The sequence below is a fragment of the Pyxicephalus adspersus genome, chromosome 5, assembly GCF_032062135.1.
Source record: "Pyxicephalus adspersus chromosome 5, UCB_Pads_2.0, whole genome shotgun sequence".
NCBI lineage: Eukaryota > Metazoa > Chordata > Amphibia > Anura > Pyxicephalidae > Pyxicephalus > Pyxicephalus adspersus.
In genome coordinates, this window is record NC_092862.1 from 26,783,640 (window position 1) to 26,801,204 (window position 17,565).

The 17,565-nt window shown below is 36.6% G+C and overlaps 2 protein-coding genes across 3 annotated transcripts in view; one reads left to right on the top strand and one right to left on the bottom strand.

Annotated features, from left to right (window-relative positions):
- The window catches only part of CNGB3 (cyclic nucleotide gated channel subunit beta 3), a 75,259-nt gene extending 72,223 nt beyond the window's left edge, over positions 1-3,036 (top strand). Inside the window, exon 14 of the mRNA XM_072413245.1 lies at positions 2,019-3,036. Coding sequence (XP_072269346.1) covers positions 2,019-2,300 — 282 coding nt within the window. The 3' untranslated portion in view covers positions 2,301-3,036. The remainder of the gene's footprint in view (positions 1-2,018) is intronic.
- Positions 3,037-14,344: 11,308 nt separating this feature from the next.
- The window catches only part of CPNE3 (copine 3), a 35,476-nt gene continuing 32,255 nt past the window's right edge, over positions 14,345-17,565 (bottom strand). For both annotated transcript variants that reach the window (XM_072410962.1, XM_072410963.1), the window contains exon 16: positions 14,345-16,683. In XM_072410962.1, the coding sequence (XP_072267063.1) occupies positions 16,573-16,683 (111 nt within the window). In that variant the 3' untranslated portion in view covers positions 14,345-16,572. The remainder of the gene's footprint in view (positions 16,684-17,565) is intronic.

A 17,565-nucleotide genomic window follows, 5' to 3' on the forward strand; every position in this document is an offset into this window, starting at 1 on the left:
ACATTTCAATTATGTTTTTTTCACATCATTACTATTTCCTGAAGGAGTTCTGGAGGACCGTAAGGATCCCGACAGTTAAAGTAATGTGTGTGTATTCAATCAGATGGATCACTACCTTCGGTTTAACACAAAAAAGCCTGGAACCTTCAGAAAAGTACACTTCTGGGAAAGAAAATGCTTTGTCATTTTGTTTTCCCCTGGACTCCTCTGGGCCAGTGACTGGTTTCACATTTTTAATGCTAACGCTGCCAGTTTCCTGGAGATCTTATCCTTAGCCGGGGGCTGAACACACACAGCATGCCTAATATCACCTCACAGACTTCGGCTGACAAGCCATCTAGAACTTTCCCAAGGCAGACTGCTCCGTAAGACAGACGGTTTAAAGAACCACGTCTGCTAAAATATTAATGCAAAGAAAATACAATTTTTTCCTGTATCTATCAGATATACAAAATAAATATGTGACAACAGATAGGGACTAAAAAAGGGCAAATACAAACCTACAGTCATATAAATTAATTAATTAGGAATATGAGACAAATAATAATATATGGTAACAGTCTTTGCAAAGACATGTGTTTCTTATGGAAAAATGAAGGAAAACTAGTAAATGACTTAACCAGGGCCCAGTCTCAGTGATAGGTCTCCTCTTTTTTGAAATAGAACATTCTATTTAATGGGATAACTCCAAATTTGTATATTTTATTACTAGGCCAGCATCTTTAAAAGTAAAAAGCACAATACTCACCTCCTTGCCAATATTGTTTTCCACAAACTCGTTGCTTGATGATCCAGCTCCAGTCCTCACTCACTCTATTCAATACATTTGGTATAAGTCAGGGAAATCAAGGACCCACCTTCTAGGGGTATTTCATTAACAGAGATTGGCTCTGGTTTGAGTCAATGTAGTTTGCATAAACATGCATGTTATTGCTGCAAAGGCTATTTTTTTCCTGCATCTTATTAACTATCTCTATTCATCAAGCCACCCTGGACTTATTGCTGCAAATCATTATATGGCACTGCTCTCTGTAACATTTAAAACCTGCACACAGGTGGATGAAGAACAGAAGAAGGAAATCCAGGGATTACACATGATTGGAACAAAGACACAAAAAAATAGGGTTGGTGGTGCACCAATTGGTGGCTTTCTGAAAACAGGCAGAGGGCTAGAGTTGAGTTTTTGTTTTGTGTGTAGGCATAATGGCTACAAAGAAAACCCACAACCCAAAGAGAAATTCGGAATACATGAGCCAGTGAAAGTATAAAACAATGCTTTAAAGTATAAAACCAAAAGTGATGGGGTTGGGGTCAGGTATTGTAAATTGTGTTTTATGTGTTCTAAACAGTAGCTACCTGTCCACAAGGTTCCATAATTCACTTTTTGCATGACTTTTTCAAAGACTTGGTGGTATCTACTGTACGCTTGATGTATGCATTTTCCATTAAGCCAAAGTTGCTTTGAAGAAATACCTCACCAAAAGTTTTTGCAAAGTTTACATGCTAAGTTTTCCTGCCTCAAAATTCTCATATCAGCTTAGGTCATTCCAGCAAAGAAGCTACCCAAGATACTCACATTTTGTTCAAATGAAATGTTCCTGATGGAAATACAATTTGCCTCACCCGTCTGCATTTTTGGTAACTGCAAATTCTGTACACAGATTTCACTGTGTGGAAATGTTTCCGACATGAAGCTCTGCCTTCCTACAATTCTATTTTATGACAGATTTTACTATAATGGCTCTGATTTATTTGTGCTAGAAACTCAATTGTGATTTTGATATAACAGAAATAGAAGGTGTATGTTTCACTGGCTTATTACTCCAGCATTGACTGGTACAATTACCACCTCTGCCCTGATCAACTATGCCCAGACTGCTGCTTACAGCCAGTAAATATGACCCATTTCTTGTGATGTGTGACTGTGGTATAACACATAGATCCATACCACTGACAACATGCATTATTTGTTACCCATTTAAATACAAATAAATATTTTTTTCTCTGGTTCTGTACAGGGAGACCAAGGATTAAGCAGTTCAGAAATGAATACCAATGCAAGTGAGAAGCCTGCAGATCAAGGAGAGCAGGACAAGAAAAAGGAGGAAAAGGAGCCCTCCAAGCCAGCAACAAATGTCCAGCAAGATAAGGGAAAGACGGATAGCATAGGAGGTACAAAGACAAATGCCCAAGTGGACACCAAAAGCAAGTCCTACATTATAAAGATGTCACCGTCTACCAAGGTCGGAGAAGGAGAACTGCTTACTGTGGAAATCAGGGACACTGAAAAGAAAAAGTAAATTAGGCCTTTTGAATGATACCCAATTTCAATAAATATGAACAGATATTTTGAATGTTTTCTAGTTTGCCAATATATGTGATACCCTTTAGTGTCTTAACAACTGAAAAATCCAAAGCTCCATATAATTTGGGATATACCTTTTTATACTTTAAACATACACCTATACAATCATGAATGCTGCAGCTAAACTTATATATGCTTGCCACTATTCCACATCTGCCATCTCTCCTTACTGGCTTTTATTTCACCTAAAAATCCAATTTAAGTTACTGTGCTTTGCTTTCCACAGCTATTGTGCCATCTACACCTCTGATTTGCTACATAAATAGAAATGGCCTTTTCTGCTCTTCTAATGCTGTATTCATGACTTCCTCACTCCTAACCTCTTCCCATGCATGGCTTTAGGATCTAGAGTTGCCCCCAATTCTTGAAACTCTCTTCCTCATTCTTTTAGACTTTCTTCTATTTTCCAAAACATTTAAAGAAGCCCTAAAACCAATCCTTCTCCTAACCCATCACTAATCATCAGCCATTGCATATCCCCTCCTATTGTGAATAACTCTTCCCCAACTCTTAGATTGTAAGCTCTGTTGGGCAAGGTCCTTTCCTCCTCTATCATTGTTTGCACTTGCCCATAATGTGGGGTTGTCATTTGCAACTCCTAGTTATTGTACAGCACTGTATAATATGTTGGTGTTTTTTATAAGTAAAGGTTCATAATACTAAAGTAAAAACCCTGGCTAAGCCTCCCTTTTGATGTTTACCTTGATGATTGTACCTTTATGTGAATGGACAAGTAGAACAAGAAGTTATCACTTCTTTTACTTTGACTGCCAAGTGATAATTTTGTAAGGATGATTGAATAACAAATTATGAAAAGAAGCCAAAACCTACTTCAGCACAAACAGTCAATCAGGTGTTGTAAAATATAGGTAGCTTGAATATACAAAAAACATAAAGACCTACCTCATGTAAAAAACTGAATATAAAAGCAAATAAATCAAGCTCTCAACTCCAATGTTGAGGCAACCAATATTGGGCAAAGAATCAGGCAAACATTTCTCAGTCAGCTTTATTTTTTTTTTAATGGTAGAATTATTTAGCTGTTTACCAGGACTGTAAATAAACTTAAATATAAATGGGTGCAGCAAGGGTGCATGGGTTGGTTAGTAGTATACCCGGGCAGGGGGTGGGAGAGTATCATCGAGCACCAATGCAGGGCAAAGTGACTGTGTCTCCTTAAACAACACATGATATGTTGTACTTCTAGTAAATTAGTAGTTTTGGCACGTTTGCCTTTTCAGTAAACAGCATGATATAAGTTTCCCTTCAAATTGGCTGTAGCTACAGACACAAATCCTCCCTGCATTTGTCTAAGTTCCAAATATTCTCTTTCTAGTTCCTGCATGCTACATTATTATTGTCACTTGCATGACCTTCTTACAAAAGGCATGTTTTTTTCAATAAATGTACCTAGAATTTATTCAACAGGTAAACCGTCTTTTAGTTAAAAACCCCTTACTGATTTATGCCAATTAATCCTGTACTTAGAGAAGGTTATTTCAAATATTATATATATATAAGTAACACAATATAACACCAAGTCAATAGAAATTCTGGGATATCAAACTGTCTAGTTACGAAGTGAATCAATATGAATCAACCTGCTTTGGTGGACAATCGGTGGACAAGAGGGTATAAAGTAAACGGGGACAAGTCCATCAATCACCTAATCATATTTTCTTATTAATTTTTTGCCAACCCCTCTTAGTTAAGACATAATAATTGGAATAAACACCTTCACTCTGTCAGCAACCCTGCTGACGTTTATCCTGCCCTTTTACCAACATTAAGCAATTATTTAAGACTCTTGCTCATTTATCAACATTCTTTTATCCACAATCGCTGGGTGAATCAATCACCAACCACCTAAATTCAATTAATGCTGCTCACAGATCCCCGATAGAAAGCAAAGAGGCGAAACGCGTCGGGTTAGAGCCTGGGGCCAGGTGAAGCTCAGGTGGACAGGCTATGTGTAGCCTGCATACTGGGAGCCTTGCCATCATATAATTCATCTTGCTACAGGGGTAACAGCATGCCAGTCCCCAAAGAGGGAATGACCATTTCTCTTCCTTTCTTCTTTCCCACTGATTTTTTATCAGTCCTGCATTTTGCTACTGCCCTTTTTTACTACTGGTGCTGTATAGTAGCATGAGGCGGTATATGCAGCGTATTCAGGTTCCACAGGTAGTCCTAGTTCATCCATATGTGCTGTTGCAAGAAGATTTGCTGTGTCTCCCAGCACATTCTTAGGAGTATGGAGGAGAATACCAGGAGATGAACTTTATACAAGTAGAGCCGGACAAGTAACCCAACACCAGGACCGATATCTGTGTCTATGTGTAAGGATGAACAGGAGGAGAACTTCTAGAGCCCTACAAGATGACCTTCAGCTATTTGTGTGCATGTTTCCGACCAAATTGTCAGAAACAAGTTCTATGAAGGTGTCATGTGAACTTGATTGGTATGAACTTGGTCAGGGAACACCAGAATTGCCAGGTTCACCATTGGCACATTGTTCTTTTCACAGATGAAAGTAGGTGAGATGTAGTGGTGAACATTATGCTGAGACTAGGTTAGTGGGACAGTGATGATTTGGAGAGGCATATCCCTGGAGGGCTGTGCAGATTTACATGTACAGTAGCATGAGGCGGTACCTGCACTGCCTTCAGGTCCTATGAGTAGCCCAGATTCATATTTGCCATTACAAGAAGGTTTATTGTATCTCCCTGCACAGTCTCAGAAATATAGGCGAGATAGCAGGAGATAGCCCTTACACACACGTAGCTGGACAAGGCATACAAGGGGAACAACCCAGCAACTAGCCCAATATCTGTGTCTATGTCTGTTACCCTGAAGGCTATTAGGTACTAGAATGGAAACCTCAAATCCATTGACAGACCTTACGCTGGTGCAGTGGGTTCCAAATTCCTCCTGGTTCAGGGCAATGCCCGGCCTCATATGGCCAATCTACAGGCAGTTTCTGGATGACAAAGGCATTGATGTCATTGACTGGCCCTCACATTCTCCGGAATTGAATAGAATGAAGGCTCTCTGAGACATTATGTATTTAGTTGAAGCACTACATTTAAATATCACCAAAAGGGTGTACAGTAAATTCATGTCAGGGGGAGTCCATGCAGGGAAAATATCTTGTAGTTAAAGGCATGTTCCATGGTATTTCACTAACTTCTCATCACTGTATATATAGTTATCACACATGGCTTTAAATATAGCAAGGCTTTATAGAAACAATAAACCTGCATGCAGGTAATAGTTTTAGGGCTGAAACACAGCTTTGCAATATGTTGCATTGCAGTATTGCACACATTTATTTATGCGCTGGACACTAAGGCAGCTTCAATGCAGATGTTGTATCACATAATAAAACATGTAGTGGAGGTTGGTTCTTTCTTTATAAAGATACAAAAATTGTCATTTCATCCCAACTCTTTTCATATATTCACAAGGTAGGGATGTACATACTAGACATTAAGTTTCCTAGTACAATACAGTAATAAATTAGTACATAATATAGGACCTATTATGGTCACGCATTTCGCCAAAAAATGGCTTCCTCAGAATAGGTATTGACAAGGGTTATATTATTAATAGGAATAATAAATACAATATACATTTGTTGGGAATGTATAAAGGAAAAAGCATGATATTTTTAATTGACCCTGGTATAGAGGTAATCAATAACAATACGCATACACAGAATATGTACCGTGACACTTATGTCAAAGTTCATGACAATATTTGCAATAGGTTTTATGTATAAATGTGTACATGAATAGATATTAATATTTAGATTAAAAAATACTGGAGTAATAAATTTTATGTTACAATTTTACTCCTCTGAAGAAGAGGTATTAACACCATTGGACATATAAATAGGAATTTATTTTGGAACCTTCTTGGTTTGGCTATATATGACACTCGCCACCGAGATGTAACCGTTTAGCATCAATATAGGGGTAAGTACCCTAAACATTACTTTATTAACTATAAATCAATTATCAATATCCATAAACCTAATACTAAAAATATTTTTCACTAGTGAAACAGCAGCCTGTTTGCCTTTCTGTTCTTTTTAATTAGAGCTCTTCTCTGTTAAATGTGAGTAAAATACTTTATAAGTTTATCTCGTTACTATACATTGGTAAAAATGATCATACCAATATCTAATTATGAAAACATCAGCTATGAAACTATATATTTATATATAATTTATTAGCCTTTTTAATCCTTTTAATAATAGTCTTTATAAATTTTGATTTGTGACAAGGTACCATGGTATACAGTATATTAGGTATTTGCTATAGACTTCTATGTGTTATACAACTAGTAGCAAGTATGTCTTGTAATACTATAGAATGGAAATATAAATATCTAATATGTATTGGACAATGTTATTTGCATAAATTATACATATCAACAGCATTTTTATATTCTAGTATTATTAGCTATATGGATATGTAATGTTTATTTCTCATTCTTTTGTTTTATTATTATGAAATATAATAAATCATGTTTGGAATATGGGAAAATTTACATATTGTTCTATTCTGCTTAGACTACATAGAGACCATACAGTTTTTTCAAACAACAAACCACTGAGAACGCGTCGGACCATACGTGATCATACTAGGTCCTATATTATGTACTTATCTATTACCGTATGGTACTAGGAAACTTAATGTCTAATGTACATCCCAACCTTTTGACTGCATAACAAGAGTTCGGATGAAATGACAATTTTTGTATCTTTATAATTATGTATGGATCGGCATTGCATTAATTGGCTTCCCCCCAAAATTGACCTTAGACTGTATTAAAGATGTATGACTATGATAGGGACATTAGATTGTGAGCCCCTTTGAGGGACAGCTAGTGAAATGGCTATGGACTTTGTACAGCGCTGCGTAATATGTCAGGGCTATATAAATATAATGTAATAATATTAATAATAATTCTTCCCACTGACCACCATGCTATTGTACAGTCAGCTGTGGATATAGTATTTATAGCAGGTTTCCTTAAGGCTTGAGAGTTATTTTAAGGGTTCCCCAATGTTAATAAGGTTGAGAAAGACTTCTGTATATCAATACCAGACTTAGAAAATGTTAATGCCACCTGTTCCATCAGTGCACAACAAAACATTAATATTATTTACAACAACCAGCAAATTATAGATTAAACATGACGTGAAAATAAAAATAATTCAATAATATTGATTGCATTCCCTTTCTGCAGATCTTTTTCAGTAGTCTTCAGAAATGTCCAATGGGTATTTTGGTGTTAGATTAGCAGGAGTCTGCAAAGCTCAGAAATAAAGTGGCCAATAAGTTGAGCAGCAATTTGGTTTGTTGGGGACATCTAGTGGCCAAATAAGGTATTGTCATTATTTTTACCATCATAAAACACATCACACGTTTTATAGGCACAATAACTGCAACTGACATTGAATGGGTCATTTATAAACCTTATAGCAAAATACTGCTGAGATAAAAATTTCTCTTGTGTAGAATATGTGACTTTTCACCTTGTGAAATTTGTTACATTCTTCAACCTTACATCAAAGAACCACCATTGCAAAAATATTATATCCCAATAAATATCTCACACAATTTATAATTTCTGCATGTTCAGCTATACCATGCAAGTAAGTAATTTTAGTTTTGTATACATGATAAAGATATGCTTTATTATAACATATGTTTTATATTTTTCAGAAAGAGCTCTATGTTATTGTACAGCTGACTAATTGGCTCATACATTGGGGCGGGGGGCTGCTCTGTTCCCCCCAACAGAACCCCAGACTGTCCCTGATTCAAATAGTACCTTATTTTAAATCTTTTTAACCATACTTTAAAAAAAACAATGTATATAAATATATACGATTATAAAAATGTAAACTAAGTTATACCCTCTCTCCTCTACCCTTGTCTGCCCCCGTCTGTTCCCCTTTTCTTTTTGTATAGTGATATTTAATTTGCAGTGATGTTACTCACATACATATGTCATCTCCATACTGTTTTCCCTCTATACTGGTAAATTTTCTTATATACCTTGGAAAAAAAAAGAATATAAAAATATACTTGACTAATAAACATATTTTGTTGCAAGAAAAATCTGCAAGTTATTATATTTATTATTTTCATAAGAGGCAACATAACAAAAGTAGCTGTGGATAAAAAAGAACTTGTTGGTTTTGGACTTTAAGTTTTCAGGGTTTATTTAAAGGTAATGTGTCCTCTGCCTTGATACTTTGTGATATGTGTCTCTTCTTCCCATCTAAGAGTTGAGTGGTATGTTTCATGTTTGTATCTGCATTGTTTTCCTTGTACATGATTGGGTTACAAAAGTGAAAACAGATTTATTACCTTTTACTCCTGAGAGCACAGGAAGAGTTTAGCCAGGAAGATGCATCAAATGACCAATAAATAAAAAACCCAAGATTTTTCATAGATGTCAATAATCTCATAGAAATAGAGAGCTGCAAAGAACACAGAGCATTTTGGTTGCTCCTACAATACTGGTGAATATGTTCTATGGTTGTTTATTTATACATATTTAATTTATCTTTTCAGAATCGCTATTAAAGCAATGCATACTTAAAACTACAATTCAACAAGCTAAGATTAAAAACTGAGATGGTGTAACATCATATGTTTGAGGCATGAAATCAAAGGTCCCTATCTACATACTTATACAGTGACAGTTTAACTAAAATATTGAAGGTCAAAGGCCAATGTGATAGGTATTATGCGAAAGAATGTAATTGTTAAATGAATAAAGAAAGAAAGTAGCTGTAAACTCTACCTATATGATAAATTACATTTGCTAAGCACTCATAAACAGTTTCTATTTTTTATTCCTTATTCATTTCCGACATGGAGGATTGTGATGTTCCCAACATATAGGTACCAGAAAGGTCATTGTGGCATTGAGATTGATGCCAGGGATGAGGTTCAGTGCTGTAAAAAGAATGCTTGGAATTTGTATCTATTTTGTAAATTTTATGCAATATTGAAACATTCTTCTGAACATATCTTATTAAACCTCAAGGTACAACACCAGCATTTAGACTCGTAATAAACTGTAAATCATAAGGTTTTCACATTGCATTTTACAATATATTTTGTAAGGTGTGATTTTTTTTTGAGATTTTAAAGGTTTCCCTTCACAAAAAATATTTTATTTTGATACACGAGTGTCACTAACGATGTGCCCTGTGTCTGTTGGTGAGTAACCTGGGTATCAAAGCTGCAACTGCCCTTATTTTATTCCTATTGTGTGGCGTTTTCAGCTTAAAGCTTCTGTCACTGTGAGATCTTTAGTACAGATATTGATTGTTGCATTGTGTACTCCGCACCCCAGACCTATGTGCATTACATACTCCAGAACTTTGTGCATTACACACTTCTGTTCTCCATGCTTCATGTACTCCTGAACCTGCACTGCTACCTACTCTTGAGCTTTGTACAATGTGCTTTAAATACTCTTAACCCTTGCACTCTGTGCATTACTCTTGACATCAGTACTTATTTGCATCTTTTGTACTTCTGTGCTCTCATGGCCCTGATGTATTAAAGCTCTCCAAGGCTGGAGAGGATACGCTTTCATCAGGGAAGCTGGGTGATCCAGCAAACCTGGAATGGATCTGGTCCAGGATCCAAAACATTTGCTAACAAATTGCAAATGCCTTTGAAGAAATCCATTCCAGGTTTGCTGGATCACCCAGCTTCACTTACGAAAGTGTATCTTCTCAAGCCTTATTAGAGCTTAATAAAGCTGTAATAAATTAGGCCCATTGTGTACTTTTCCCTTCTGCACAAGAACTTACACAATCTTGATCTTTGCAGTCTGTGCCTTACATACTCCTGGCCACTGTGCTTTGTGCATTATATACTCTAGCCCCTAACTCTGAGCCTTACCTCCAGGCTCTCTGCTTTACTTTGCTGCTGACACTCTGAGCTCTATGCACTGTGTATTCTCTTTGCACTCTGTTTTACATGCTTCCCATTTGTGAAAACTGTATTACATACTCTGGCCTAGTGCGTTCTAAATGTTACTTACTCCTGACCCCTGTGCTTTGTGCATGAAATACTTCTGTTCCCTGTGCCTTATCTACGCCCAACCCCTGCACTCAGTGCATGAAATACTTTTGACCCCTGTAGTCTGTGCATTATTTACTTTATCTTGATAAAGTGTGACAAAAACAGCACTTCATTTGCTAATTAATGTTACCCACTTCACGTGTTCTAATAGTTGCTTGATGTGTGCTTGTTCTTGTTAAGAGCCTTAAAAAGATATAAGTTGTAGTCCGAGACATGTGAAACTTTAATATTAAGTAGTAAAGCAAGAATGAAGAGGAAGGCTTTACACTTTGTTTCTTTAAACAAGTCAGCAGTAGAAGTTACAATACAGTATTTCCTTCAAGAACCACTATACCCTTGATAAAATTCAATCTACAAGATACATTTTGTTCATTTTGTGCTAGCTGTGAGGGGTGCACGTTCCTGTCCTACAGCCAAGTAATTCTGCTGAGTGCTGAAAAAGCAAATACATAGCTTATTTAGGCATTCTAAAGCTGTGTATTTGTTTTTTTACCCTCCACCTCTGCACTTGTCTGCACACTGCTGTGGTCCATTAAGATTTGCAGCACATGGAATTGAAATAAACTCTAAAGACTTAAATATGTCCCAGAATTCAAAGCTCCAAAACCAAAACAGAACATAAAGAGTAAGTAAAGGGAACAGGGAGCATTTAAAAACACCAATTTTTTTTAAAAACTATAGTTTCCTTTATGATAAAACTTATAATATTTGAAAAAGAGGACCTGCCATCTTCCTGCCCACCCTGGTGTGCCCAAAGACCGCAACCTGGCAGTAACCAGCAGCGCAACATCCTCACCACTAGAGGCTCTGGAGAAGACCTGGTTACTGCTTAGACTCTGCGCCTTGGCCCTTCTCAGGTCCCACATCACTCCCATACAACCCATAGCTCCCCCTAGTGGCCCTATCTCCCCAAGTGTGACAGCAGGCACCAAAAGTTACCTTTTTTAGTCTAATTAGTAAAGCAGTGCTCTTTTCTGGCCTATGAAGGAAATAACAAATATGAAGGATGACACGTTTATCTTTTAAAAAACAAAGCTAATTGCTTGGCTTTATTTGTCTAGTACATTTTTTAAAGACTTAAACAGTTATGCTGTAGACGTTTGATTGACTTTTACCAACTTGTCTGATCTATCCACATCGGAATTCAGAAACCATTTGGGAACGGTTGACGTTTTATTGATTATTTTATGAATCTAGCATGCAATAAGTGTTGTCAGAACTGCATGTTTGTTCCAAGTCTGTTCATACTATGGAAGCTACTGTACCAACATAACAGCCTGTAAACAAAAATTTTGGAAAGGAGTGGTCAGCAATGGTAGATCCTTATAATTTCTTAGGACATATTAATTCTAGATGTGTTTATGGTAAATGAGGACCTGACCAGCATTTTAACTGACACCCATGACCGGTTTTCGGAGGTGTGGGACCCTTGGATTGTTTACAGTCATTCTACTCTCCGGGGCTTCATGGCCCTCTAAAAGTTCGCTGGCTTTGGTACTTATTTTGTATTCTGGTTTCATTGGTATTCTGGAGGATCTGTAGGCTTCAGGCACAGACCCCCCCCCCCATTTCTTTCCCTATTTCCTTAAATACTGTGTATTTAATATTCTGTATTGTCTTGTTCTAGTTACATTTTTCTTGTTCTTTTTTGCACTTATGTGACTTGTATTTGTATTTGATATTTTGCTACTATTCCCCAATAAAAACGATTGTTATGAACATATCAATTTTAAATAACTGAAACCAATCACCGAGCTACTAACAAGCAAACAGAAAGTCGTAACATTCACCCAGTGTACTAGAACTTATCTGTAATCCATTGCAGCAAAAATTTAGAGCAGTGGGAGCGTTGTGTCTCAAGCATGTGCTGTGCAGCCTTCTGTTTCTCAGTATTACCAAGGGACCTCTGAATCTAGTTGGCAGATATAAGAAACTTTTCTTCATAGTACTGAGATTCTTCTACATGCTGCTTGTGGGTAGAAACAGCAAGAACCTTACAGTAGGTGTGTTGGAGAATATCTCTTCTACATGACATGCAGGGGTTCTCAGATCTTTAGAATTCTGCCACATTGGAGTGCAATAGACTTCTGAACTACAAAACCTGGATAAAACTAAAGCAGCCCTCCATGTAAAATTTATCAGGTCATCTCATCTTATGAATCAATTGACATTCATATAATTTTAATTACTAAAGACACATGTACACTGCATGGTGTGAAATTTTGAGTTTATTGAACATAATATACAAAACTTACTGTAACTGATGCAACAATCCAATCCATATAGAAGTTATACATTTATTGAGTTATCTTGATTTAGCGTTTATGCTTAGTATACATTTTGTAACATTCTCTATTGATATCCTGAGAGGTTATAGTGAGCAAGAATGCAACAATATCTAATTGAGGCAGCAGTGTTATAGTCATGCTAGTATTTAAGATCATTTATCAAAGATAACATCTAGAAACATATAAAAATGTACATAACTTTTAGAAAGATAAATAAATCTACCCTTTTATAATGCTTTTTAGCTTTGAAAAGTTTATAAACTGGTACAAAAACTGATACAAAGAAAAACACCATTAAAATATTGAAACAAATTGTCCAACTATATAACAAAAATAAAGGTGTTCTGACCAACAGCAGATACCACAAAGAGTTATAAAAGCAAATGAATTAGTTAACTTTGTTTGCCAAAAGCATTTTGTACTCCTCTCCAACAGTGGTTTTACGTTGGCTCTTAGGACATGGGTTTCGCCAACCTTTGGGAACCAAACCATGTCCTTATTGGCCACAGAGGAACACAAACTGGAAAAGGTGACATTGGATGAGTGAGGTTTAGCTCCTACTGCATGTCACACAAGTTGCCACTAACATGATCACTTAGGGAAGAGTATAACTAACATAAGTAACATATTGGTACTATGTAAAGTACTCTGTATCAAACTGGTAAAGAAATTCCTGATTTTCTTTTTGGTTTCTGTTTTTTAAATAGGAATACTTTATAGCTTCTGGATAAATTTGATAAATAATTGTTTTTATTTTCCAAAGTTCATTGTTTGTATAGGCTTTATAACTACTGAATATTTATAACAGTAGTGGAGGGCTTGGATGGAATTGAGTATTTGAGCAATTGGGTAGTGTGTCTACTTTCTAGCCAATAGATCTTTGGTTTGTTCCCAAGTTTGTGATACTTTGTGATACTAAAAATTTCACCTCTCGCTCCCTCGCATTGAAGTGCAGTATACAGAAGGTCAGCTCAATGCTAGATAATGTGGCTGGGTAAGAGGGCTTTTACCTCCAAATAAAAGCACAGTGGAAAGCTGTACAATTCATTTATCATTGCCAACATAAGTGAGTGATTGGCATTTAGGTGCCTCATATGATACGTCAATAAACGAGTTGAGGAGTACCATACACTGTGGTGGTTTATGTAATGCAGTTAGCTCAGGCTATTGTAATGACAGCCTAGGCAGAGAGCAAAGGGGGTTTATTGATGATGATGATGGCCTATCTGAGGAAGATGAAGTAGTATGCAGCTCTGAACCAAACTTTTTTTAAATGGGCCTTTCAGTTTTATTAATATTTTTAAAAGAATGAATTAAGCTTTATGAAAAGCACAACATGGTAACAGCTCCCTCTTTTATCGTCCTGACACACATATTTACTATATTTCGACAAAAAAAAAAAAAAAGTTGGCTACAGATGACTTTACTACTACCTAGATGTCTACTTCCTTTGTACTCTAGGTGTACGCTTTGGCAATGTCAACTGAAATGCATTGAACCTTAATATAAAAGAGCAACTAAAGCAGCTTACAAATATAATTATACATTTCTATATCCATAAAACAACATTTTCTTTTCTGGAACTGTACCTGCAACAAATTTTTTGAATGTTTTCATTGCAAAGAGTGACATTACCATTATTCACTGCTCAACTTGGCTGTCCAGTTATTTAGAGAAGTATAGGTTTGCGCTGGCACTTTGAAACACAAAACAATAAACATGACACATACACAGTAAGGACTGTGATTTTCTCTATTTTTCACACTAATATTGGTGGATTCTGTCCAGTCTGTGAGAATATCTAACCCTACACTTACACCTTTCACATTCTTTTAAAAAGCAGAGTATTGAATACACTACTGTAACTTGTATAGGAAGTGGAAATCTCCTCCTAGCAGTTACGGGAAAAGTGTAAATATTGTCCTTCTGTTGCTGTTCTGATGACAAAATAAAACATTTTGCATTGTCCATCACTTCCTGTTTCTATTGTCACAGGAAAAATAGAGTGCAAAATTCTCAGTGGCAAACAGTTCTAAAAAACTGAATTTAAAAAGGCATTCTGAACAAACAAACCCTTTTTACCTCTATCTATAGGCACTATGGAAAATTAGGTTTAAATTTTCACAACATAGGCAAACAAATTCTTTTTTGTTTCTAGGAGAACAAATTCTGGCAGTCTTCCAATGTAAACAACCAGCTTCCCCTCTTCAACTCTGTGCAGTTTTAACCTGCAGCTGCTGTGTCAACCCCCATTGCACACAGCTTTTGTGTCACGTAGTTGAGTGCAGTTAAGGTTTGTTACAAGTTCAAGGTTTTTTAAAAGTTGATGGATAAAAGGGAGCAGCTGCAACCACGTTCAACTGCTGTGAGCTAAAACTCGGGGTTGTTTCATGTTTCATGCATCTCAATGGAAGAGGCTAGCTTTAAAAGGGCAGCCAGAAGCAACATGTTACCTTCAGCAAAAGCAATCCACCACGGCTTGGTCACAACAAACATCAACGGCATGCACCAAGTGGTTCTTAATTGCTCCCACGCAGCTGAATAGAAGCTGTTGAGCGCATGGTTGATCCTGGCTGCAGTCAACCACAACTTTGAAATTAGCCTTAGTTGCTCTGTTTTGGGAGCTGGACCTTTGCTGGGTATTCATTTCCAGGCAATTTTCAAGGACAGATTTATAGATAACTGATACTGTCAGCTGAGCAGATTTTATAGTGTAGGAGACAGTTGATATTAAAGGTGGAATTAAGGGCAATCTCCTGAGACTTTGGCTAAATGTGAAACTGTCTAGTTCAATATATGTTGAGATGGCAAACTATGGGAGATGAATGAGAACTCTTCTAATGACATCCCTGCACTGTATTCAAGATTTCTCTAATATAGAACATATGCATCCATGGATCTTCTATATAACCCTGCATGTTAATGAAGGTGACCTGGGATTTGAAGTGCACCAACAGTATTCAAGAAGACCTATAGTTTTCACATAAAACCTTATAAAAAATATAGACCTAACGTAAATATTTAGCTATATTACAATCAGGCAATAATATTTACATAAAAGTATAAAGCATACATAAAAAACATTACAAGCAGCATTTCAAGGCTAAATTGAGCTAGGCAATGTAAGGGCTCATATCAACAGGTGAAATACAGGTGAAACTCTGAATTGAGAACGTTACATGAGAGATCAAAGGCTGTGTTTGACCTGCTTTTATTGTGCTTCTTCAGATGTCCTATTAAAGTTGCATTTCAACTTAAGGTAAGCAGGTTAAATGCAGCCATTCTTTTCAAACACTGCCTTATCTATCCAAATGCAGATGTACACAGCGTTTGAGAATAATGCCTATGGACATGAGGCCCTAAGAGTTATGCTGAACCCTTACCTTTAGTGTGCTCCCTGCATTTTTTATTGACTCCCCAAAAAAACGTAGTACTTGTTGATGGGTATGATGGGCATCCCAAACTTAGCGACTAAAGTCTGATTGACCTTTTTTTTTGCCAGGTCTGCGTGTTGTCAAGTGGGGGAATATTTTTAGCTATGTGAAAAATTTGACTTTAGCAGCAGAAGTGCAGAAAAGGTAACAGAAGAAACGTTTTGTTGCTTTCTGTACAACTTGGCAATGATGTTGCAGATATTAGGAGCCTGCTGTAAGTTTTTAGCACTTTAAGATTAGTCTAGTCCTAGTCAACCAGATTTAATAAATTTGTTTGCTTGGTAAATAAAACTGCTTAGCACTTGCTGATCTGCTCAGCAGTAAAATATATTTTTTTGATTGACTGGTTCAATTGTTGGTTTTTATTGAGCTACTGGGTTGTTGGGTGGCTTTAGTTTGTACATGTTGAAGTAAGAGACAACTTGCTGGGGAACTTCAGCCAAAACACTTTGGGCAAGGGCTTCCTTGGGAGCCTAAAATCAGAAGAGAAGAATAAGATTACTGAAAGACAAAAAAGGCAATATTATAATTATTATTTAATATTTTTTTTTATAGTGCAGACAAATTTACCAGCAATTTACAAAGTTCATAGTCATATAACACTAACTGTCAGAGGGGCTCACAATCTAATGCTCTACCATAGTCATATGCCTTTAATACAGTTTAAGGCCAATTTTGGAGAGGAAGCCAATTTACCTAACTGCATTTTTTTTTTGAAAAGTGGGAGGAAATCTAGAGGAAACCCACACAAACATGGGGATAATGTACAAATATGACAATTCCTGTTAGCTTAGACTTTACCAAATCCCATTCCACCCATCTCCTTGAGCCACAACAGATGATCCGCTTAGCTCAGATATGCATTACCTAAGCACAGAAGACATGATTTTAAAATATTATAACCTAATCAATTTGCTAACGACTTTGGAGATTAGAAAAAATAATTGCGAAATGAAAATTGGAAGATGCCATTACAATTGCCATTACAACTTTCAAACGTTACATGTTGCCTTTATAATGTGTCACTGACCTGAAATCGGCATTTTAGTTCAGGTGCAACAGACATGATCAGGTGCTATTCCAGTAACTGGACTTGCAGCATGCTTATTTCAGATTAGTATATTTAGGTACTGCAGACAGAGACAGCCAGGTAACAAACATTCAGATCCCTTCTTTTTTCCTGGCATTTAGCATCATCTAGTCTTCCCCTCCCCAGTCCGACTGTTTTTGATCCACCCCTTCATTTTTTAGATTAGTAATCAAGGAGTGCAAAGCATCACACGTGAGCCTTACCTAGACAAAATGCATTTGCATTCAGACTGCCTAATGTCTTCTCATTCCTCAAAACGGACAGC